Here is a 26,246-nt window from a genome sequence, read left to right on the forward strand (position 1 = left end):
GTAGTTCTGCTCGCTAATCAGCCTTTCTGTGAGTGAGCACAGAACGGTAAATGGTGATGAGTGAAAGAGAACACCACTTACATCTGAAAATTATGGTTGTCATTAAGTTGTGGCTTATGTGATCATTCATGTAATTGTTCAGTGTGCATATGCAATATACATAATTGGTGGCTTCTTTAATTTAATAGTGGACTTGAGCTATCTGAAAAAATACTCAGTTCCATACTCTCGTGAATAGATATGAATATAGAGGATAACTCCATATTAAGTGATCTTGCTTTAAAGACATTTCACATTTCTCTATTACACTCCATTACCTTGAGTTATATCTCCTTTAGATAGTCTAAACAAGCCCTTAATATACTTTGTAAAGAATATTTTTTTAAACAGTGAGTTCCCAGAGCTCCATTTGGGTGTGCTCAGAAATGTGATTGGGAAAGAAAAAAGCTGCTAATCAGTCAGAGCCTGACAAAACTTTGAGTTAAGAGTCTACTGAAAGGAAAGCATGGTAGAATTTTGCCAGAGAATTTTAATAGAGCTCATGAGTATTTAGAAATTAAGTATTAATATGAGACATATCTATTCTCATATTGAACTGAATGCATTTGGGGAAAGATTGAAAACATATTTTTCTTATCATCCTGAGACTCCTGAGACGTAATGCACATGGAGTTGAGTAATTCTTTTTTTTATGATGTTAGAAATATCAAGCCCTGTTGATTCTCACAGAGTTCATATGTCTGCCTGCTTATCATAATTTCACTTCTTTTCTAAGTATTGTCCAATAAATATGTCTTTAAACTTTTGGAGGCAGAAGGGTGACTTCAAAATTAAAATTCCTGGCTAGTTTTGGTCTTTGGGTGCAGTGTCAGGGAACCAAACATCTGTTCAGTTCAAAAAACGTAATCTATTGAACAATTATTATGGCACTCCTGATAGATGCTACCCATAGCATCCACTCAGGGTTTGAGAAAAGTAACTATGTCTATTCTATGATATAGCATATCCAAAAAATAATACTACTACTACAGAGTGAGACAGAAATTGTCTAATACTTCAGACCTCTAGACATTTATTTTCTTTTTAACGATAAAATTCTAAAATAAATCCTGCTTTAACTATAGGATTTGTAATCTGAATGTAAGCCTATTGCCCTATTATCCAATGGATTCTATGCTCTTATAACCATAGATTTTATTTGCTTCTTATTAATCTTTTTTTCTTTAATTCCACAGTTAAGTATTCTACTAAGTATTTGGTCATTTAAGAACTCATAAGAGACACAAAAATGGGAAATGTCTCTCACTAAGTTTTCCATAAAGATTTTACTTCTTTGCATATCTTCATTTTCGCTGGCACCATAGTCTTCAGTTATGGTGAATTTAAAACTTAAATGACTAATTGCATAATACTAGATTAAATATCAGTTTCTAAAATGAACTTTTATTTCATTCTAATTCTAAAACACATAAGTAAAATCTCGCCCTACTTAAGACCAAAAGTTTATCAAGTAGATTTATTATTTATCAAAGATTATATATAAATGTTCTACTTTTAAATATAAATATATGCAAATAAACCTAAATCAATACATCACAATAAATGCATCACTTTTCTAAAATGTATATTTCAAAAATGCAAAGAGTAGTCTTCTGAAAGATTTTCCAAAAACATTATGAACTGTGTCATAATCCAAAAGACTAAAAATTTTAATTGACCTTAAGGGTCCTCTCTTTCTAACTTGACTCAGTCAGTCATTTATGGAGACAGCCTGAATGTAATACTACAAAGCAAGAGAAAAATTTCTATTGAGGTTTTTCTGTCATTGGCAACTAATGTAATCTTTATGAAGCTGTCTCATCATTTATAAAAAGTCAGGATAATTATATCTGCTTCACAATGATAGTGAGAGGATTAAATTAGATACTGCATATAAAAACAAAAGAATGTGACACAGTTGATTCATTAAACATTAATTCCTTCCTTTTCCTCCAAGTGACAAGATTAAACTAAACACAAGCAAACTTATGATGTGCTATCTATAAGTAAAATTTCTTTCATAGAAAATGTCTGAATACAAGGCTGTAGAGTTTCTGACTGTTGACAGTCATCTAAGCCCCTTCTTTTTAGCTTTAGTTTTCTAATCTCTAAAATGGAATCATAATACATACCTGATGAGTTTGCAGTAAGAATTAAAAGAGGTTTGTATAAAACACATAGTATTTTTGTTTAGTTTCACAGAACTTTTCCTACTAAAACATCTAATGTCATGAGATGTATTTAATCTAAATACAATTAATAAACACATTTTCTGAAATAGTTCAACAAACCTTCCTCTTGTTGTTCTGAACAGGCAATAGTGGTACCTTAGGCAAATAGTCATTACAAACTGAATTGCGTCTATTTTGTAATACTTCTGGGTAGCACATTTATTTTTTTCTAACCTTTGTCTGCAAAAACTTGGTTGCAGTTATTCTTAGAAACATTAACACTAAAGAAATACTGCTCTCAATGTTATCATTGTGTCAAAGCTTAGCTGATTGCTTCATGTTTTTGGCAATTCACAGTTATTGTGGGAATTAAATAGTTTACATTGATAATGGCATGGAAACAAGGTTTGGAATTCTTTGGGGGAGGATAATCAGGTATTGTGACTGTCAACATTCAGCAGTCATCTCTGTTCAGAGATAATTAAAGCATCATCACGTACCTTGAGCATACACCAGACAAACTTTGCATTATGTGATCAAGAATTTAATTACTAACAAACCATAAAAAAGAAAGAAAAGATAAATAAAAAGAAAATAGTATTTAGACTCCATCATAAAATTACATTGGCTGATTGTCTTACTGTCCAAATCAACTTGGAACATACTCCTGCTATACCAAGATATGATTCATAAATTTATCATTCATTTAAAAAATAGTTATACAGCAACTATTTTGTTTCAGATTCTCTTCTGGGGGTAAGGATATCCATCCATTTTTATTTAACAAAGATTTGCTGAGTTCCTATAACATGCCAGATACTGTTCAGACAACTGAGAAGAGAGAAAAGATGTACTGTCTGTGGCTTCAAGAAAACTAGAATTTGGTGGGGAAAGAGATAGGTAAGCAAACAATTATATTCTGTAATTGTTTGCTAGTGGTGAGGCCAGGGTGCCAGGGGACTAGTGAAACACACAGGAGGAATGTTAAAATCATGATAGAGGCAGAAGGATGAGGGCAGAATCCCGCATCTGCAGAGTCTTCTCAAGGCTTTTGTTGAATGCTTATTATGATGCAGGCATTGCTTAAGCTTTTTTGATGCTTATTATGCTTATTATGATGCAGGCATTGCTTAAGCTTTATGGGTATTAACTTAGTTAGTCCTCACAATAGCAGTTTGAGGGAACTACTATGGTTAGCCCCATTTTATAAATTCCACAGGCAGCTTGAGTATTTTCCTAAGGTTACATAGCTGGAAAGGTTGATCCAGGATTAGAACGTAGGCAGGATGGCTCTAATGGGGAGACAGTGGCTAAGTATTCAAAATGAAGAAAACAGGATACTCTAGAGAGCATAAACATGTATATTTGCCAGGAGTCATGAGAATGGGTGTGAGGGGTGTACACCTGAATGCATAACCTAATTCTCATAATCAAAGGCAGGAGAGCAGGGGCAGACGAGGTTAGAAAGATCCACAGAGGGAGATCAAAGAAGCTGAATTTTTTCCTTGAAAGCAGTGAGGAGTCATTGTCAGTATATAAGGACAATGGTGACCTTATCATTTTAGAAAGATCACCCCAGTCACAATGTAGGAACAATGCATCAGAAAGTTGACAAGCCTGGAAACAGAGGGACCAGGTGGCTATTTTGCCATTATTAAAATATTAACAAATACTTAGAGAGTATGAGCCAATCTTCTTAGCCCCTTGCATATCATTTAATTATGATAACTCTATAAGCTAAGTGCTATTATTAACCTTATATGACAGACAATGAAATTAAGCACGGGAAGGTAAATAACTCCCAAATATTACAGTACTAGCAAGTGAGCAAGCTGAGATTTGAACCCATAGAGTCTGGTTCTTGAGTCTGTACATTATCCACCATACTATGATAGGGAGAAAAGGTAGATTGAAGGTGGTTTTCATCAGATTCTCAAAAGGATCTTCTGGGAGAGAAATAATGGGGTCAGGATCAAACAAGGGCAAATGGAAAGGCAAGTGAAGGGGAAATTTGTGAATAAAGAAGAATTAGAATCAACAAGAAATAACCACTTATTTAGAAGTAGACTCAAATATATTATAAATTCCAAGTTTCTGGGTTGACTAATTTTGATGATATTTCTTAAAATCAGCAACATGTGAAGAGAAACAGGCTCTGGGGGGAAGATCTAGTTTGAGGCATTGGACTGAGGTGACTATGGGACAGTTAGGCTCTGGAAGGTAGGGGAATGAGAGTCGGGAGTTCAGTAGTAAAATCCTGATGAGCATGTAGATTGGTGTGTCCTCAGAGGAGATAATTGGTAAGGCCATGCAGCAAATGAAATCATTGAAAGTGTGTATAAAGCAATGACTCAGCCATTTAGGGGTTATAAATCCATTCAAGAATCTGATGAAAACTAATCTACTTTTCTTTCCTACTTAGTGCAAATACCCAGGCACAAATCTATGTACAATTTCAGAGAATTTACAGAATGAATTACAGAAATATTTAGCATACAGAAATTGCATAATATATTATGAACTCACTTTAAAATAATAAGAATGTAAAATCAAAGACAGAAAATTGGGAGTTCTTTAAGGGACTGAAAAAAGGAGACCAAAATAGGGGTTATAGTAGAGAGAAAAGACTGTTATGAAGGGTCTTATTTTAGTGGCAAATAAGCAGAAAGGTCAAATGAAAAAACAGACTGAAGTGAACTTTGGAACTGGGATGTTACCTTCTATAGGGAGAGTTTGAGTGAACTGTAGAGCTCAGTTGCGTAGATTGAAGACTAAAATGAGTAAGATGAAGTAAAAGCAGAAAATGTTGTCTACCCACATCCAAATGTTGAATGTGAAAGGGTAGATATCAGTTTTGGGTAGAGAAGCACAGAGAATAGGGAGGAATAAAAGAAACTTAAATACCAAGAGACATGAGCATGTTTATATACTTAGTTCCTTAATATGAAGTATAAAAATTTCAAATCATAAGGAGCTTCTCTTGAAGTTTATTTTAAAAGTTTCTTTCAGATCATGTGAAAGAGATAATGATTAATACTAAAAATTTTTAAGTGATCTCAATTATTTGGTTTGAAGTATCTTTCCCAGAGGCTGACTGCAGTGGTACAGAACGTTTGATCATTATTTTCGGTCTTCTGGCCTTCTGAAAAGGGGAAATGAGGCATTTGCTTCCTTTCCAGTGCTGAGGGGACATTTGGCTCTGTTCTCAGAATAATTCTACCATCTGAAAGGAATTTACCTCCTATGCAGTGTCTACTGAGTTTGTGAAGTAAATCATTCAGTCAAGGGACGAGATAGTTTGAACTCCTGCAAGTCCCTTGAGTTAAGAACAACTCTTAAAAACATCACAAATGATGGGAGGAAATTAAAACTTTTTGAATGTTACTCATATAAACATTGATAAAAATAGAAAATATCATTTTTATTGACTTAGTAAACTACTTGGTTATCGTTGACTACTTGCAATGCACGTTTTAACATTAGGTAGAAAGAGAAAGAAAAATACAGGAAGTCATCTGCTGAACACTACAGTGAGCACTTGTTTCCATTTAATGAGGGAAGTGCTTTATCTTGACAGAAAATTATATGTCAAACATTTACAATTTCCTTAAAATGAACCACACTTCTAGCACTTCCTTTCACAAAACCTAATGGCTTAAGGGGAAAGTGACTATTTATTTTTGGAAATGGTATGTTTCTCCTTTTTGATGGAGCGTGTTATCTGCCTTTTGAAAAGTCGTAATTTCCGTAAAAAAAAAAAAAATTGTGTGAATAGCAGATAGCCAAACTAATGATAACAAAATAAAAAATAATACAGTCCTTGACCTCTCCCATGAACTATTTCTAAACCACATCTTTTGGGGGAGATTTGAAATTTTGTGGTTAATTCTCTTTTGGAATTAGAGTTTCAATTTCAGAAACAAAACTGTCTGAAATGGAAAGGGATATCCCCTGATTCCAGCTGGGCCTGGAAGTTACCAGGGTGAAAGGCCATGAAAAAAGGAGTGTTGCCTTGATGTTCTAACATTACTATGAACAAACCCTGTTCCTTCTTCTCTTGTGCTTTCATGGCCTGGTTGGCTAAAGCAAAGAAGCACAAAATATTTTGAATAGAATTTTAACTAAATCATTTCCTGGACTCATCGATACTCAGGTCCAATTCAACAGGTTTTTTTTTCTAAGTCCAGAGACAAAATGGGACAGTGGATACTAGTTACAGATAAGCTATGGTACTTTGTACTAAGCCAAATAGCACCTATAATTACTCAGAGAGAAAGTAAGGAAAAAACATTTTATTAACATCATTCAGTATGTGTATATCACAGGAACCATAGAGTGAAACCCTTATAAAATCTCTTATGCTTTAAGAACAGAGGAAAAATAAACCCTGAAAAATGTTGCAACTATATGGTTGGGCTTAAATATATATAAACAAAATATTGACTTTTAGCTTAAGATTTTTCTAAAAGTCCAATGCTAAGAAGCTTTAAAACTGATGATTAAAAACATTTTTAGAGGGCTTCCCTGGTGGCGCAGTGGTTAAGAATCCGCCTGCCAATGCAGGGGACACGGGTTCAAGCCCTGTTCCAGGAAGATCCCACGTGCTGCAGAGCAACTAAGCCTGTGCGGCACAACTAGTGAAGCCCGCACGTCTGCAGCCCGTGCTCCGCAACAAGAGAAGCCACCACAATGAGAAGCCCGCAAACCGCAACAAAGAGTAGCCCCCGCTGGCCGTAAGTAGAGAAAGCCCACGTGCAGCAGCGAAGACCCAACACAGCCAAAAATTAATTAATTAATTTAAAAAAATTTTTTTTAGCTTCCTATGGGAGCTCATCATCTATTTTCAACTAAAGAATACCAACAATATGACTGCTTCTAAGTACATTGGAATCTCATCCTACTACTGGCTTGGATGTTCACATTCTGAGTGGGACCATCGCTGGTAAGGAATCACACTAATATGTGACCTACCAAGAATAGATAAATAAGTCATAAAAGTTTTTATAAATTTATGATAAAGTTAAATTATTAAATTTAATACCAATTAAATCAAACCTCTTTTAATTTTATCATGTCTTTAAGTGTACTCATAATTAATTTTAGGTGTGAACATTCTGTTTTCACAATCAGTGTGAGTTCCTTTGGAACAATGAATCTGAACTGTGGGTTTAATTTTAAGTGACAATTTTGTTCTAAAGGAAGGTTTTGCCGGTTGCTTTGGCCCCATGTACACACTCGCAAGTGCACAAATAAACCAAATCTCAACCAAAATTAATCCAGCCCATGTCCCTAGAACTAGGACTTAGATTGAGATGGTTTCCTCACCAGTGTCTGGAAGCAGCTATGACGTATGCCATCAAGAGGGCGGGCATGGTAGCCTAGATAGAACAGGAAGAAGGACAACTGACTTTAAGCCCCAGTGCTGCTGCCATGTTGCTTAACATAAAAGTACTACACGCCTTGGAGTTTGCCTGGTGTCCTAGACAAACTCATGCATTTTATGACTCCTATCAATCATTCCATATCTTCTCTTGATTTTGTGTCACTCATAATGACTGAGGAAACCCAAAGTTAGAGTAGAATCCCATGTATACCCCCAGGTAGGAAAGTAGTATTCATCAAGTATATCTCACCACAAGAGTAAGAACCAAAGTGACATACTTATGGTGACAGTCAGCCTTTATTTATTTAAAACTTCAAAGTGGCATTTTTTTTGTCAGTTTTCAAAAGCATCTGGCAACTACTCTCCATGTTTTACAGCATTGCCCAAGGACTTTCATTCCATTTTTAATGGCTTTTGCTGAAATCAATTATTTGTCCACTCAGAGCACAAAAGATGCCCTTTAAGTCTTCCCACATGTGTGAGAAATCATTTATTCAAAATCAGTATATTCCAGTCAGGCTGAAGACATTACATGGGAAATTAACACACATGAAACACCTGAAATATCTTTGTTAATGAAATGACCTTCTGAACAAATGGCAAGGATCATGTAGCACTCATAACTGCCCACCCAGGGTGCCCAAAGGGAAAACACAGAAATGAATTTTATTAAAAAGCGAATGATCACTTGATTAACAAAGATTGTGTGTAAATCCATTTTCAACTTTTAGTAATTTTTTTTCATTCTTAGTTGCTCTAAGTGTAATATGCATTGTATACATTCAGTTACATATGTGAGTCACTTCACATTAGCGGAGTGTTAGAAAATTTATTTAAATACACTAATCAAACAAAAATAGAAATATGTAGAATTACTTCACGTTTCATTATTCCACACTGAAACAAGTACCATAAAATTAGCAATCCACATATGACATAGGGTACTATGCATGTCCACATGGATTTAATCGTTTATGTACCTTATACGTCTCAATAGCACAGGGAGATCAGCTGTCTCAATAGCACAGGGAGATCAGCTCGGTGCTTTGTAACCACCTAGAGGGGTGGGATAGGGAGGGAGGGAGGGAGATGCAAGAGGGAGGGGATATGGGGATGCATGTATACGTATAGCTGATTCACTTTGTGATACAGCAGAAACTAACACACCATTGTAGTTAAAGCAATTATACTCCAATAAAGATGTTAAAAAAAAAAAATTCTCTGAACAGTTGATTGCAGGGGTGTAGGGCTTATTTTAAATATGACTCCTTTGTAAGAATCAAAAAATTAAAGAGAGATAAAATTTTTTAAATGTATATATTTACCTACAATTATATGTAATGAGTAATATATTTTCCATATAATGTATCTCTTTAAGTAGTAAAATTTTAAGAAAATTTTTAAATATCATAATGGCAAATTTTCTGCAGTGTTTTCATAAAAGCTTTTTCTAATAATTTAATTCATTATCATCAGCATGAATTAATTTACACCATAATACCATGATGCCTTTCTAAAAGTATATAATTTATCCCTTGTGTTATATATTGCCCAAACTATTATCATTTCTTATTTTTGCCTACTTTAAAAAAATTACTATTTTTTCCTCATACCCACAAAAAAGCTTTTAGTTACCAATTTTCTCATTGTTTTCAGGCCTGATTCTAGAAGATGAGCACAAACACAGACATATGCCCACTCTCACCTTACCAACCAGCCCTCCTCTAAACTTGTAGCTTCTAGCAAATGGTCCATAGGCTGGGGGATCAATAATTAGGCTTCTGAGAATAATATCTAAAACTAATGGGGGTAAATCCTGATCAGCATGACTTTTAGAGTATGGACATTATTAAATCCAATGTGGCTGCTCAGGGACCTCTTACTTCCTAATCCTCTGTTTGCTTTTGAAGTTGTGAGCCATCACTGCTTCATATTTCTGCTGAGAGCTCCCGTCTCACAGAAATTCTGCTACCTGTTCCTCTCGTCTACCTTCATCTCAACATTTTTCTTCTTTCTTGTCATTTCTGCCTCCTGTCATTCTTCCCATACTTCCTGCTTCCATGAGAAGAGCCTATACCCATTCATAATTAAGGCCTGTCCTGATTCACCTAAGACCCTAGGGTGGGACCTTTTCAGCTAAGTATTGCTGGGGATTCACTCTGTGACAAATAACGTATTAGAGTTCTATTTGGGTTTGACATTACTTTAGAAGCCAGTAAGAAGTAGTTTTGGCTTTACAGTTAAAGACTTCCACTACTTATAAGTTTGGTGAAGTTAGATAGCATCTCAGAGTTTCAGTTTTTCCTCATATATAAAATGACATATTGGACAAATCCATCTCATAAGATGTTTATGAGTGTGAAATGAAATGAAGCATATAAAACATACTTAGCACGAGAAATTCAGAGTTGAGCACATAATTAGTATTCAATGAATGCTAGTTGATTTTATTATGATCATGATTATTATATTTCCACCAAGATGATAGTTAAGATTTTACATATTATCTACAAAATATATACACATAAAGAATTTAAATTAGAATAAAAACAGTTCTTTTTTACAAAAATTTAATTAAAATAATAGTGCAGCAAGAAACAATGTTCAAGTGTTCCCTTATACCACAGTTAAAAGGAAAAGGAATAGTAAGATTTTTAAAAGGAAGCCTTTAACTACTTAACCAAAGACTTCAGATTGAAAGTATTTATAAATATGTTTGTTATATTGTGACATAGCAATTATGTTATATATATGTATTAGATTAAAAAGTAGGTAATTGCCATTTTTGTAGGTTAAAACAGTCATGCTGAGTTATCAACCCACAGATATTTAGGTTCATATACATATATTTATATGAAATAAAATACCAATTCTGAAAGTTTTAATTATAAGCTTAAAACTCATATGTGTTATATAGCTATACATATGTGATACGTATTTATGAAAATCATCAGTAAGTCTTCCTCACCCACCCACAAATATTGAAATATTGAATATTGCCTACAACCTTTAAACATATTTCCTACACCCTTGAAATGCAAAATATTACATTCTTCTACTTCTAAAAGTATCTTTCAAGTAAATTAGGATACCAGGGAATTTCTTAAATGGCCTTTCCATGAAATACGCACACACATGGCTGAAGACTAGAGAATCGAATCAATCAGTTTTTTTGCTGTTTGCACCTTGTCAGATATGCCATTTTACTCATCTGTATGTTCAGTTACCTTCAGTGACCTGTTGTGTTGAAAATCACGGGCTAGGGTCAGTTCCTTGTACTATGATCTCCTTAATGCTAATGGCCCAAAAAGTACCACAAGAAATATCCTTAAACCAATAACATGATCTGCATACATTCTGATGTTTGCTAAATACTGGAGAGATATGAATGATTAGCCACATCTAAGATTTAAAAAGAATAATTGAAGAATTGATCCCTTTATAGCAACTTATTAGGAATTAAGTAGGATCAAGGGCTCCTGCCTTTTATATTGTCTCTGGTAGCAAGGCTAATTGTCTTCTGCATTCTCTACTAGGTTTTCTGAGACTCAGAATTACGAATTCCACATTCCAGGAAGTTTTCTCTTGAGGGTTCATCTGAATTGAAGTGACCCTCTGCCTTAGCTTTCATGGTTCTTCCCTCAAGTCAGCCCAGTGGTAGATATGCCATCTGGGTTGGAATTGAGTAGGCATAAATGAAGGCAAGGACCAGATAAAATTAACAGCTGCTGGAGTCAGCGTCTCAGGTTGCTCATTGACTGAATGTCGGCTGGTGAAAGACAGACATGCACCTGCTTATGTCCCTGTTCTTTCCCTTTAGATCACAGAGATTTGGTTGTATAGATAAGGGATGAATAATGATTCCTTCCTAAGACTTTCCTAAGATTTATTTTGCTGATATTGATGTGGGTAAAGTCTTTGAACTGGCATACCAAGCTCTTAAAATTTAGTTCAGATAGCTTTTTTACATGTTTTATTCATTCAGGTGTTATCTCTTCTGAACAGCCTCCCCAAGGTCTAACCTGGTCAGAAATAGAGTGTAGTCTCTGCACCTACTCTCAATGCACTTGATACATATCTCCAAAACAGCAATTGTGAGCATTATCTCTGTTTGGTATTATATCTAAACTGGTAACATTAGACTGAGAAGCTGTTGCTGGCCATCTTGTGACCAGGTAGAGAGTCAGCAACAAGTGAGTCAAGAAAAAGATAAGTAAACCAATTCCTGATCACACTATTTGAAACCTAATCATGCTTTCCCTTCCTAAAGCTCTATCCTAGATTGTTGAATTACATGATTCATAAATTATCTTTTTGCTCAGCCAGCTTGAGTTGGGTTTTTCCCTATCATGGAAGATACTAATCATAGGTATAGCTATCATGAGATATTATGGAAGACCTGCTAATGGGTCTTTCTCTCATCAGACTGTGATCACATTAAGGACAGGTTGTGGTTTTCTTACGTCTGTATCTCCATTGTCTTGAAAAAGTCATGCAAATAGCAGATGTTTAATCAATATTTACTGAAATTGTTAATATAGGATGGGTTAAACTAAGAAGGGACAGGAGGCAGTCTTTTAAATTGAGAGACAAATTAAAAGCCTCAGTCTGTTTATCTTATATTTAGGCTTTCATTAATTTTTAACGATGACAACTGAGGAAGGATAGTGGGATCAGTAAGAGAAAAAGAGAACATCGGTTTTGGAAGAAAATATTAGGTAACATTAAACAAATGAAAGTTGGGGTTGCATCAGGAACTGCTCAACAGGCAAGTAGAAATGAGGATCCGGAGGTCATGAGAGAAGCAAATACATGGTGTCAGAAATGCTTGTATCTTAGAAATCTGTGTAAAAGTTTGAAGCCATAGAAGATAGTTTGCAACAAGAGCAGATGAAAAAGGAATAGAGATCCAAGAATAGAATCTTGGTGAACATCTATTGGTAGGTGAGGAGAGGAACAGAACCCAATGAAGAGGAAAGAGAAAGGACAATTAGAGAAGTAGAAAAGGTACTAAGAGAGGTCAACACAAAAGGCAAGGGGAAAGATAGGCAAAGACAACTTCTGTAGAGGAAAAAGGTAGAGGAGACATTTTAAATGGTTTTGATCGTCATAGTAAACCATAAAACAAGGTCATATATAAATAGAGAAGACAGGAGTGAGATTTAATCTTGAAAAAAGTAGAAAGATTTGAAATACGCTTTTCAGGAAATGTAATAAAAAGTCTGTTAGAAATGACCAAGGGTTTGACTGAGAAGCATAGAGAACACAGCTGAGTTTAGAAAGTACACATTTCAGTGGTATTAAATAGCCTCACTTTAGTGTTTGCAGTCTAGAAATGGGGGTGAGAATGTGAATAAACGTCCTTCCTTGGGTCAGGATTTACCCATACAAGGGGTTAGTGGATGAAAGGACAGCGGAAGGAGGGCACTAGCAATTCCACCTGAACCGTGCTTAAATGCCTCACTCTCAGACTGAAGGTAGGAAGAAAGAAAAAGGAGGCTAGGAAGAGGTGGATAGTAATGGTGGGGATCTAGACTCTCAATTAGAAGAAAGACAAACTCATTAAGAATTAAAGAACGGGAGAGGAAAAAGTAAGAGTATGTGGTCAAAGACGGAACTTTTAGATGTAAAGATCATTTTTTAAGAATTCATGCTTTTAAACCAGTGTATTATTAGAAGTTAAACCACTTTTACAGATAGCTAAAACATCTATATCAAGCATCAGGGTTGCTCCTCCCTGCTCTGTCCAGTTGATGCTTCTTTTATCTTCTTCCATCAGGTTTTCCATGTTTGTCTCTTGTCATTTATCTTACATTCCTCCAGGCATTATCTTCCATCTTGCTGAATCTCAAGACCTCCTACAAAAATTTATCCTTAGTTCTGACACTTGCAATGTTCAGTTAATTCATCTTTGTTATTGCCTTTCTGTGTTTTAAAATGTTTACTGTGTGTCCAGTTTTACAATATCAAATCATAACACTGCATTTCAGAATTCTTCAATACTTAACAAAGAAAATAGGCATGAAAATTGAAGCTAGGAGATTAAATCTCTACAATCAACATATTGGTATATACATCATATATCATTTCATCTGAAATAATCTTTAATTCTTAATAAATAAAGCTTACAGTATACAGCAAGATTAGTTTACCTGGGTTTTTTACACTTAAACTTAACAATGGTGTGACTTGATGTAGTCAGTGAATGAAATAAGCCAATTATTAGCCAACTCTGACAAGGAGAGGCCAGCTCAATATAATCCTAAATGTAACCAGTCAATTGTAACTTCCCTGCATTTAGTCAGCTACAGTATTTATACTTGAGGGTAGACGACAGCAGCATCCACCACTCCATTGGGTGGGTTGGCTAGCCTTCCACAGCCTGAGTGTCCTTTCCATAAGAAAGAATAATAATATAATGTTGCCATTGATGATATCATTATTACCATAACAGCAATAACTACCATTTCTTGGCACTTACTATAATTCAGTCACTCTGCGTTATGTAATTCACATACTTGCCTCAGAGATATGTATAAGTTCCCCACTTTATAGATTTAAAAAAGAAAGAAAAACTCTGAAAGTCAATCTACTCTTATAGAAGGGGTCTTCAGACCATAGAATATAATACAAATATTAAAGGTAAGCTCTGAATGAAACTTTTAAATTGCTTTTAAATGCTGTATTACTCTAAAATGTAGCCTGGATCAAACTTTCAAGCATAATATTACTAATTAGTAAGTAACTAAAAACAAGCAGTCTAATCATCTGGAAAGAATGTATTTCAATTTTTCAAAAATATGAAACTATATTTCAAGAAAATGAAACATCTATATCAGATATGTTGCCACAATGACAACGAATCCATAGTATAACCACAGCACTAATAGTACTTTTATGGTAGACTCCTCAAACCATTTTACCAGTTATAAGACTTACATTCATAGTTTGAACATTTTTATAAATTAGTTTCCAGAAAAATAAGATGGTATCCAACTTTTTCCTTTTTCCTGTGTTATTGAAAAAGTGTGTGAAATAGCTTCCCTCTTCCCACACAACAGTCTTTTCACCCACATCATCCTGAAGAGGAAAAGAAAAGGGGAAGGGAGGTGGCAGAGAAGTGGGAAGGGAATGCATTCTCCTTACATAACTAAATAAGGGAGGGCAGGAAGTGGTACATTGAACAAGAAAGCATTTTCTCTTTCTTTAGATAAATGATTTTCCCCACCTCTCACCCAAAAAAGAAAAATGGGTTTACCGTTGAATTCCTCTTGACCACATCTTCCTGTTTGTTCATCCTCTCGAGGGATTATAAATTTTAGTTAGTATTTCTTTACATCCTTTTTTTTTTTGCATCTGATTTGGTTATTTTCAACAGAAGAGCAAGCATTTAGAATTTAGGAAGGTTTTGTTTTAGAAAAATAATAGTCCATTTAGCTTAAAATAAGTAAGCACAAGTGAAATGCATTGACATGGTCTTGTTTTTGAAAACAAGACCTTTATATAATCCATTGACATGCCCAATGCCATTAAAAGTAGCTTTTGAATATATAAATATTCATTTTTAATTGCTATTTGCATACATTCTGTGCAATGCTTCTTCACCATCATATGATGTTAGTCCTCTGATTACTTATTTTGTGTTGATATTGCAATTGTTTTTTGTGTGTGTGTTTTTATTTAAATATTTATTTATTTATTTATTTGGTTGCATCAGGTCTTAGTTATGGCAGGCGGCCTGCTTAGTTGCGGCTCGCGAGCTTCTTAGTTGTGGCACATGGGCTCCTCAGTTCTGGCAGGCAGGCTCCTTAGTTGTGGCATGCAAGTGGGATATAGTTCCTGGACCAGGGATCAAACCTGGGCCCCCTGCATTGGGTGCGTGCAGTCTTAACCACTGTGCCACCAGGGAAGTCCCTGATATTGCAATTGTGATGGGTGGTGTTTAGAAGTAGCTTTTAATATAAGTAGGCAAAACCACTTGTGCAAACAGGAGCTATGTAGAGAACCATAATGCTATTAAATGTTATAATTCTATATTTTTGTTGTAGCAACATATATGACATGGATATTTCATTTCCTTGAACCATAGTAATTTTTGAAAATTTGAAATATTTATATTGAGATAGTCATTCTTTCTACAAAGATTAGACTGTTAATTTTTAATTACCTATAAATTAGTAACACCATGTGTCAAATATAAATCAGGTTAGTATTTTAGATTGTTAGGACATTTAAAATCATTTTATGAGCACTGATTTATAGCTTACCTTTGATATTATTATTTTTAAATACCATAGTGACTCAGAGTGATTGAAAGCAGATAATTATTAAGTAACCAGAGACTTTAAGGGCAAGATTATAAAATATTCTTAGTCTTAACTTCAAAAAAAGGCTAATGAAGCAAACTGCTAAAATAACATGTATTTATTAGAAAATACTAAATCATAAATACTTTATAAAGATACCACCTATATCTTTAGCTGAGGACTATTAAATGAGTCATTTTTGTATTTTGATCTCGTTAATAAGAACTTAATAGTGGATGAAGCTCAATGAATGAAATAAAGTTCCTCTCAGTAGAGATTATCTCTAATTAAATTTCTTTTTCCACTTGACTTCCAGCTTTTACTGAGCTCTTCCACCTATATAACTTAATTTCAAATCTTACTAATTTTTTTTTTTTTTTTAAAGTTGAATCCTCCTCCAGAGCTGGAGAAGCCCATGTGGTTTGTTTTTTTTTTAAAGATTGATTGATTGATTGATTGCTATGTTGGATCTTCGTTTCTGTGCTAGGGCTTTCTCTAGTTGCGGCAAGCGGGGGCCACTCTTCATCGCGGTGCTTGGGCTTCTCACTATCGTGGCCTCTCTTGTTGTGGAGCACAGGCTCCAGACGTGCAGGCTCAGTAGTTGTGGCTCACGGGCCTAGTTGCTCCGTGGCATGTGGGGTCTTCCCAGACCAGGGCTCGAACCCGTGTCCCCTGCATTAGCAGGCAGATTCTCAACCGCTGCGCCACCAGGGAAGCCCTAATTTTTGTTCTTCTATTTGTGTGTCATCCACCTGATAGTTTAACTTCAGACCATTAAATAAAAACCAAAGTTTACTTCCCTTTTCATTCTAGATAGTTAAATTGGATCAGAGACTTCTTTCTACCTTTTAATTATTTTGAGAGTTTTTAAAAAATAAAAATTTCTAGGAGCTCTTCAATATAAAGCCACAGAAAAACAGTACAACCTTCTTTTAGCATCTTAAACCTCCATATTTTATTTTTATGTTTGAATTTATCTTCACCTCTCCCTCCTCCAAAAATGCTTTAGCATTTTTCAAACTTTCCTATGAAATGTAGGTAAGAACGTTTTAGAAATTTTAGAGAAACACTGACAAAATTGTTACCAATTGCAGGTATTACATGATCAGGTTACTTGTCCCTTGAGTTGATGTTCTGGAAGTGATAGAGAAAAAAACTAGAAATTAAGCAAAATATAAAAAGTATTCAGTTATAAACTGATCACATATTTTTCCTATAGTTTTGTAATTCTGTGAGTCACCTCAAAATCTAGTATTGTTCTTATGATTGATTTTTCAATAAATGCAACATTGACATTTGTTTGGAGGAAATGAAGACTTGCTTACCTATACTTGGAGTCCATTTGGGCACTAATGGTACTGATATTCACATATTGCAATCTTTTTTTTTTTGTTTTGTTTTTGCAGTTTTACTAAAGGGAGGAAAAAAAGAGGAAGAAAAGCCATTTAGAGACTGTGCAGATGTATATCAAGCTGGTTTTAATAAAAGTGGAATCTACACTATTTATATTAATAATATGCCAGAACCCAAAAAGGTAAAACCAGAAGTGTTTGTTTATGAGATGTAAAGCAGATCCTAGTTGAATTGCTGAATAATCAGATTGATTTGTGGGCTTGTTAAGCTGAAAATATATGTGCCTGAGCTCTTTTCTCCCAAAGATACTCTGTTTCCCAGGTCCATAAAAGATGAAAACCCTATTGTACAGACCTCTTCCAACCCTCACATATCCCATCCCTGTTTCACACAAAGTTTTCCATTTACCCTCTGCTCATTCCTGGAATGTCCCATTGTTCATAAATGCTTGCCTTGTACAGATTACATGTTGAAGTCACATATACTTCAAGTGCATGGAGATGAGTTAGGAACCATCTTCCAAAGTCCCAAGGACCCAGATGGTACACATCATCTACAGTTCAAATACCGTGGAGAGAGAGCTAGGGACATGTTTCTAGAACCACTGCTCCTATTAGGGTAGAGAAACATATTTGATCTTAACTCATAATCTTGAAAGGATTTGCTTTTCATATTTACCTAAAAGAGTGTGTTGGAGGATAGTTTTCATCAGTATATTGAACAGGATCCAAAGTAAACTCTGAAGTAAGAAAACACTGTCTTGCTGTCACACCTCCTCTATATACTCTTTCTCCCTATTTATTCGTCAAATCATCCATCCATTCCTTCATTCAATACATATTAAGTGTATGTCATTTATTTGTCAGTAAATGACTAGGGACATAATAGAAAACAGTTCCCAGCGTAGTGGTGAAGACAGACAATTACACAGAAATTATAACCTACTGTAGAAGTGTAGTGATAGAGGCTGTTTGAGGTAGGGTTTATGGAGAGCCTTGAGGAAAGCCCTGTTTTTCAACATATAAAAAACTTCAGCCAGATGCTCAAGACCCCAAGAGGACCACCTGCCCTTGCAGTGCTTTATCCTCAAAAGATGGAACAGTTTTTCTCCTTTCATTGCCCCACCTAAATTACCAGTCCTTTGTCCCCATTTCCTCTGGGTACTTTGGCAAATGCTCTCGGAAGGCTTTCCCTGTTTCCCTCAAGCAACTTTGCATGACTCTCTCACTACCAGAATTCTATGAGGCAAGGATTTTACTTTTATCTTTGATTTCCCAGGACCCAGAATAGTTTCTGGCACATAATAGGTCCTCAGTAAATATGTGCTGAAATGAATGAATAAATAAATGACCTGCTGATGATAATATCAACACTTCTGTGTAGTATATAGTAAGTAAGCCTAACTTACTTAGTCATTCTGATTGTTAGTTTCCTTTGATGGGTGAGGGAAATGGATCATGGAGACCAGTTTGCCAGATGTCACACATATGTCAAGAGGGAGAGTCTGGACTCTACTATCCTCTCTGCTGATTTCAGTGAGGATTAGTGGTTTAAGTTAGCTCAGTGATTTTTCCCTTTGCTGGAACAAAATTTTCTTCTGAAAAACGGTCTTCCATACTGACCTATAACAGGGGGAAGAGATAGAGAAAGTGCAGGGGGTAAAAGAGGTGGCAGGCAGTTATGGACATTGCTACCTGGGTCACCTACCAGAGAAGTCTGGTTTCACTGTATTTCATTTTGGGCTTCTGTGCAAAATTTTACTGAATCAGGTGTTCTATGTCTCAAAAAAAAAAAAAAAATTGTGAAGGTACAATAGCAAGTTTAGGAGTAAAGAGGAGAGGGTAATTTATTGTAAAAATGAGCTTTTTGAATCCTTTGGATCGTATGACATGAAGCCTTCCTACTCTGCTTACTGATATCTTAAAATCATACTTAAGTTTAAATTCAATTCATGTGCACAGGCATGTATGCACGCCCACACACTGACACACCATACAGATGGCATGTGAAGTGTGTTAGAAACTGTCCTAGGAGAGAGGAGTGGAGCTAACATAAATACTTTCTGCAATTTACCTATTGTGCTGCCCAAGACCTGAAAGAACCCCTAAATGATTGTCACTTCCCCTCTAACATAATGACTATAAAAATAAAGTTAACTAAAAATATTGTGACCCTCCTTTTAGACTCTTAATAATTCTATATGTATGAATATATAAATAAAATAATTTTTAAAGTTTTTAGATTAACTTTTACACTTTTAGAATCTTTTTCAGTCCATCACCAGTACTACCACGTGACCCTTAGTGAGAGCATTACAAGTAAAGTTTGATCATTCCATTAAATTTAAGTCATGTAAATTCATAACTCTATTCTAGTTCAAAATGTTTTGAGATGCAAATAATGCACAGGCTATTTGCAGAAGCACTGCTTCTGTTAGGGTGGAAGAAAAGTATCCTAACTCGTAATCTTGAATAACTCATAAACTTGAGTAATAACTCATAAACTTGAACAATAACTTATAAACTTAAATATATTTAAGTTGCTTTTTTAAAAGATTTACATGAAAGAGTGGGTTAGAGGATCCATCCAGTTCACTAGTTCAGTGGCTGACTTCTATGTTGGTTTCACAAGGATAACATGATTTAAATTTATGCCTCTGCAAAATAATGAATTTTACATATTATAGAGCTTCTGTGTTGTTCTTAAAAGAAAATCTAAAATATTAAATCCACAAATGCCAAATACCTGCTAAATTAAACTTACTAGATTTAGTCCCAGGGAAAAATATTACCCCAAACAGATTAGCAATCATATCAATACAGGCCTGTAAGAGGCAAATTTTATCACTGTAGAAACAGCCCCATGGAGCTTCAGATGGAAGAAGGAGAAATTCACATGTCATTTGTACTGTCATTAGATTTAGTTTAATTGGAAATAATAGCAGAGCGTGGTGAGAGGGAGAGATAATTGACCATAAGGAAGAAAGACTTGTGGCCTCCTTCTTGACTTAAGTGTTCATTCCCTTGTTTTATTCTTTCCCTTTTATGATCACGAGCCTCTCACAAGTAGTAATATTGTTCTGTTATGGAGATGGATATTTTAGGTGATGCACCTGCACTTCCTGGTAGGTAGCAAGTTTTGTTTTAAATCCGTTATTATATTCACATAGCTCAACATTAGTAAGAACAAATATTGTGTGAACTTCCCCAGTGTAATTTAGAAACTGATTAATATAATAGTTCAAAAGTACTGTGCATTTACAGTTTGCCAGCTTCTATTCTAAGCACTTTATATATACTCACTTGTTTACTCCTTTCAATAACTCTATGATATAGGTGCTCCCATTATCCCTATTTTAGAAAAATAACTTTCCCAAATCACATAGTAAATATTGAACACAGACTTTGTAACAAAGGAATTAACTCTAGACTGTACCATCTTAAGAGGGGACTAAGTAGGATAATTACTTACATTAGAATTGACCGAAGCCGCACCATTCATAATTTTTTATAGGAACCTATGTGAATGACACGGGTAAGAGTTTATTATCAGAAAATTATGTTCTGATTGTAAGCCATCCCACTTCCTCCTACCCAGTAATCTCATTTTCTTTTCTTATTTTGATATAAATAATTGGTATCCTCTCAGTTCTATAAAAAGTGCTTGGAAAATGCATCTTTCGGACCTTCACCCTTCCATGTAGATTATACTTCAGAGCTATAAAGTTTGGTGCTAATCGTGGATATGCCTAACAAAAACTTTGCTCATTTTAGTGCTTACAGAAGTTCTAGCAAGGGTGAGAAACTCAAGGCAAGCCTATATAAAAACAAAACAAAAAGTTCAATTATGTATGATATAAGATATGGATCAATCAATTAAATTGGCCTATTTAGGCAATTAACAAAAACTATTAATAAGAATTATTAATTTTAGGCAGAGTGAGAGTTGCAAGTATACACAATTGTTACACAGTTGTTTTGACTGACATCATTCCCTGCCAAGAAAGAATGTCTGCAAAAGTTAGAAGAGTATTATCTTTTCAAATGTGACGTGGAAGCCAAAGGCAGTTTTCTAGGACTATTAAAATTTTCAAGCAGATAGAAAATGAGAATTAGATCATTTATATATTTATTTTTTACTTTTTTTCATTATTAATAGCTTGTGGTTATCTTCCTCTCTGAATTCCCTTCATGCATGGTAGTAGGGAATAGGATTTTTCCTTTTATTTCATGTTTCTAAAACCAAATGCACTATTACCAGCTTAGTTTCGTTCACTAAAGCAAACCATTAAATCATAACTCTGATTATTGTAAAATATTTAAAAATTTGTTTCTGAATTTATAATTTCCCTAATTCTTGGAAAAGGACTATAACAAATGTATTGAGCCTTTTTTATTTAAGGCTATGGAAAAATAATTAACACTCACAAGGTTAATCATTCCAACTTGCACACAGCATAAAAGCATAAGAACTATGTGAATCAAATTTCCCCTTTTTGTTTGGGTTTAAATCGTTATATTATGTTAAAGGATACTTAATGCTTGAAAGCTTTGACCTTGCCTGGGATAGGAGCCAGTTCAATCTTTTCTCGGATAGAGTTAAGCCCAAGTCATATGATCAATAAATACAATAGGCATAGTAAATGTAGTGGGGCCTGTGTCTACAGGAAGGGCACTGCCAGATAGCACAGACCATACCATATTGGCGAAGGAACTTTTCAAGTCCTTTCATATCTCAAATCTTTTGAAACCAACCACCTAATTTTTTTAACTTCCTTCATCTGTTAAGCATAGGCTTTTTATTTTTCTTCTGATTAGAAATAACATGGTCTTTTGTGTGTGTATGCTAGCATGAATCCAACTTCATATATATATGTACATATACATATATGTATATATATACATATACACGTACACTAAAAAGCATGCTCAAAGATTGATGATGCCAGTATTATTAACAAGAAGCTGGTAATTGTAATCATAAGGACAGTTTATTGAACTTCTATATATTTTGGCTTTATATGTCCTATATTATTCATAATAAATTATAAATAATTATGTGAAATATATATAATAGATGTTATAATATATGAGATATTATATACATAGAGTATAAGTGCACAATATGAATACATATTATCTCATCTGTAGAGATGAGATAATCTAAGAGATTAATGACAAAGCTTAGTATGTGCCAAACACTGTTCTAAAAACTCCATATGCGTTGACTCATTTAATCCTTGCAAAAGATCCATGACATAGCTTGAGAGAGCAGAGGTGGGACTTGAACATAGGCAATGTTGCACCTGAGTCCATGCCCCTAACCAATGTGTCATTCAGTTCTATTGTGTCCACATTCCACAAATGGCAGCTGTTATCCTTGCTGTTATTACTGAGTCCTAACAAGAATTGTAGAGCGTAAGTCTAACCTCTTAAGTTCTCTGCACTTTAGCTTCCAAGGCAGTAATCTGCCTGGGTAACTCCTCTCTCCTCTGGGCAACTTTCTCTGGGTCTTTACCTAAGAAGTACTCCCAACACATCTTAACATTTTCAAGTCACTAGATACCTTTGTTTAAAAGGAAAGTTGTCTTTTTCTAAAATTAGTGAGTGATTTTAAAACTTTTTAAGTGCATAGAATTTTAATAACATAGATAATAGTAATAAAAAAACTGTAAAGAACAGTTTTCTCTACACACTCTATATTTATAGATGTAGTCATTCCTTTCCCTGAGAGTGTTAAGTGGACTTCATAGGTTTGCAAACACAGTTTGGCAAACTTTCAGGCAATCAGTGTCCATTAGGAAATCAAAATCTGGAAAAAAAATTCTAGGTTAACCAGTCAAGGCAGGGTAAAATATAATTAAAAAACAAGTGAAATTAGTTTCCTCTAACAAAATATTTCCTTGACATTTTCACTCACTCTTATCTGTTTTACCAGTAAAGTTCCACTTTGGCCACTTGTGTTGAATCATCAACTATGCCCTCTGTAAACTGTGCCATCTGGATTTTATTCTTATAGGAATCCTGCAGTCTCTGTCTTCAAGGTCACTAATGGCTCCTTCATTTTAAATTTAAGTGTGTATTTTCTTAATCTTTATTTATCTTGACTTGTCTGGAATATTTGATTAAGTAGATTATTCCCCCAACTCAAAATCCATCCCCAGCTTTCACTGCATTCCATTAATCAAGTTTTCCTATTTTATGTCTTTCCTTATTGCATCTCTAGTTTTTCAACAAATATTCATTTAGTACCTGCTAGGCTACTGTCCATACTGCTCTAGGCACCAGGGACAGTAGCAAATAAAATGAAGTTCCTGCCTGCCTAAAGGTTATTGGTGTCTTTTATCTCCATCAGTTGTTCACCAAACCCCATTCTTGGACCCGACCCTCCCCCCACATCTGTTTCCACTTTTTTTTTTTTTTTTTTTACTTCTTTAAATTCCATCTTTGTGCTATCAACTACTGCTTTCAAGAAGATTACCCCTAATATAATTTTGAATTAGAAACAGGGGGTTCAAATCCTAGATCCAGTATCTTATATTAATAATAACCATTGGTAAGTTGCTGAAATACTCAAAGCCTTAGGTTTTTCATCTGCAAAATGGAGATAATAATCATACCTACATCACAAGGTTGTTGTGAGATAAATTAGAAAATGCGTGTAGAGTGTTTAAATTATCTAGCACTTAAAAGGCATAGTATCGTTATGACTATTTCTTTCTTAGTCCCTCATGCTCTTATCCTTATTCTTACCCTTGATCTACCTACAGTTAGATCATCTCTAACTGATCAATAAACTCCCCCTTTTGGATGACTATGCTACCTGAAACTCTAGGTTTTCAAAACCATGATCATTTTCTTTTCTCACATGTTAGCTCTCTTCCTTAAATTTCTCATTTAGATTACTGACTCTATTATTCTCAGGTCACTAGAGTTGAAGATTGTGGATTCCCACATCTCCTTAACTCTACAGGGGCACTCAATGTTTTAACTTTTAGGTGTTTTGAGGAAATGATCCGTATTTCGCCAGTTGTAACACAGAATCAATGCCCAAAAATGCTTGTTGGGTGAAAAAAATTGAATTAGGATTAGAATTAAGGAAGACAAAAGACTAGACGGAGGTTATGTTGAGGACAAAGAGCAGGTGCATAGAGGCTAAGGGATTAGTAGAGGGAGAACTTCAGGACAGGGAGAGGAATTTCAAATCTGCGATCTTGGAGGTGAGTCAGTTCCTAGTGATAATGAATACATACTGATGGGTGGATGTTCAAATTAGAGGGAGAGCCCTCAGGAGAGCATTTTGCCTATTTTTATATGCTCACAGTTAAGTATGTACCTCTTAGTTCCTTTTACTGCCAGGAAGTACATGGACAGTTTGTCCTTTGAATAACATTTCTTGCCATTGTTTTCATACCCTTTAGCCATTTGTGCTCCAAATTTAATGCTTCAGGGAAAACACTTGAGGTTTTTCCTTTAATCAAGCTCTTTGCCCACACAGCCTGCCTGCTGCTGTTGCCTCATATCTACACCTTTAGCCAGCCTCCAAATTGCTTTAGTATTCAATTGCTGGGGGAATGATGTTCCCCAAAGCTGAGCCCTTGAATAATCAAGCTGCCACATTTATGCTACATCAATTACAGTGATTGCTCTCCAAAGATAATGCCATTACAGATATGTTTCTCTCCTTGGGTGGACTCGGGGAGAAATGAATCAATTTCTAAATAAATAATATTGTATTTAGAATAATTGAAATAAGCATAAGTCTTTGAAAGATTTGGATAACTTTTCCACATGGGAAAGAAATGCTTCTCACAGTCAGAAGGAATACAGTATGTCATGTTCTCTTCTTATTGTTCATGACAAAAATTCAGGCAAATAATGTGTTCTCCATATGCTGGGGACCAAATTTTGCCTCTAATGTAATACTGAACCATCAAGAGTAATTATTGTAGTATATGAGCATGTAGGAGCTAATATACAATGAAATGTGTAATAGCTAAATATAAATGATTTTTAAAATATTATTTTTCCAAAACCTTTATATTATTTATATTGTGATTTAATAAATTAAAGTTAGAAAATTCCAAATCTTATGTTTTAGCAACAAAATGGTCTGTAACTTTGGAAACTTTTAGTAGCATTTTAAAAAATTGAATATGCATAGTGCCTATTACCATTTAAGACAAACTTTTTAAAAATAATTTTTATAGTCTGTGACTGAGACAATTTTCAGCTGACTGATTTAAACCTTTACAAGTAATTTATGCACATTTGATGGGATTTAATCAGCAACAACTCGAATATAGGAAGAAATAGCCAATAAAATGTCTAAATTAATATTTTCAGTATGGCAATTTTTATTATTTTTGTCTATAGACCTATCCATCCTATTTCTGTCTTGAAACATATCTGATACCTGTTGTTTAAAATAGACATAATTTTCACTTGACTTTATTTTCCCTTTGTCAGGTATTTTGCAATATGGATCTCAATGGGGGAGGTTGGACTGTAATACAGCATCGTGAAGATGGAAGTCTAGATTTCCAAAGAGGTTGGAAAGAATATAAAATGGTAAGATGGAAGAATTTACATAGTTTTTGATGTTTTATCATGAGATTTTCTTCACTACACTATGTGATAAACCTTTGTATTTTTAGATGTCTTTCAGTTATTTTAAAAATAAAATGATACATTTGTGACATTATTCTCATTAAACACAAAACACTCATAAATCTTTTTCAGTAAATGATTTCCATGTGTGCATCAGAAGGAAAAATATATTACTGAAATTATTTAGTGAACTGTTACATATTGTCTGAATTTGTTCCTGGTTGAATGAGGGTGGAGGAAGCTAGAGTTTAGACCCAGGCTGGGTACATGAGCCAGGACAAGGGAAGTGTGCAGGGCTGTGGGCTGTGGTGCAGGACTGGGAGGTACTACCAATGGCTTCACTCACATGGCTGGCAAGTTGTTGCTGGCTATGGACTGAGAACTC

The 26,246-nt window shown here is 34.8% G+C and overlaps 1 protein-coding gene across 3 annotated transcripts in view; it reads left to right on the forward strand.

Moving 5' to 3' along the window:
* The window catches only part of ANGPT1 (angiopoietin 1), a 264,673-nt gene that overhangs the window by 191,374 nt on the left and 47,053 nt on the right, over window positions 1-26,246 (forward strand). For all 3 annotated transcript variants that reach the window (XM_036830972.1, XM_036830973.1, XM_036830975.1), the window contains exons 5-6: window positions 17,306-17,433; window positions 25,721-25,822. In XM_036830972.1, coding sequence (XP_036686867.1) covers window positions 17,306-17,433; window positions 25,721-25,822 — 230 coding nt within the window. The remainder of the gene's footprint in view (window positions 1-17,305; window positions 17,434-25,720; window positions 25,823-26,246) is intronic.

Source organism: Balaenoptera musculus, chromosome 17 (assembly GCF_009873245.2).
Source record: "Balaenoptera musculus isolate JJ_BM4_2016_0621 chromosome 17, mBalMus1.pri.v3, whole genome shotgun sequence".
Taxonomy (NCBI): domain Eukaryota; kingdom Metazoa; phylum Chordata; class Mammalia; order Artiodactyla; family Balaenopteridae; genus Balaenoptera; species Balaenoptera musculus.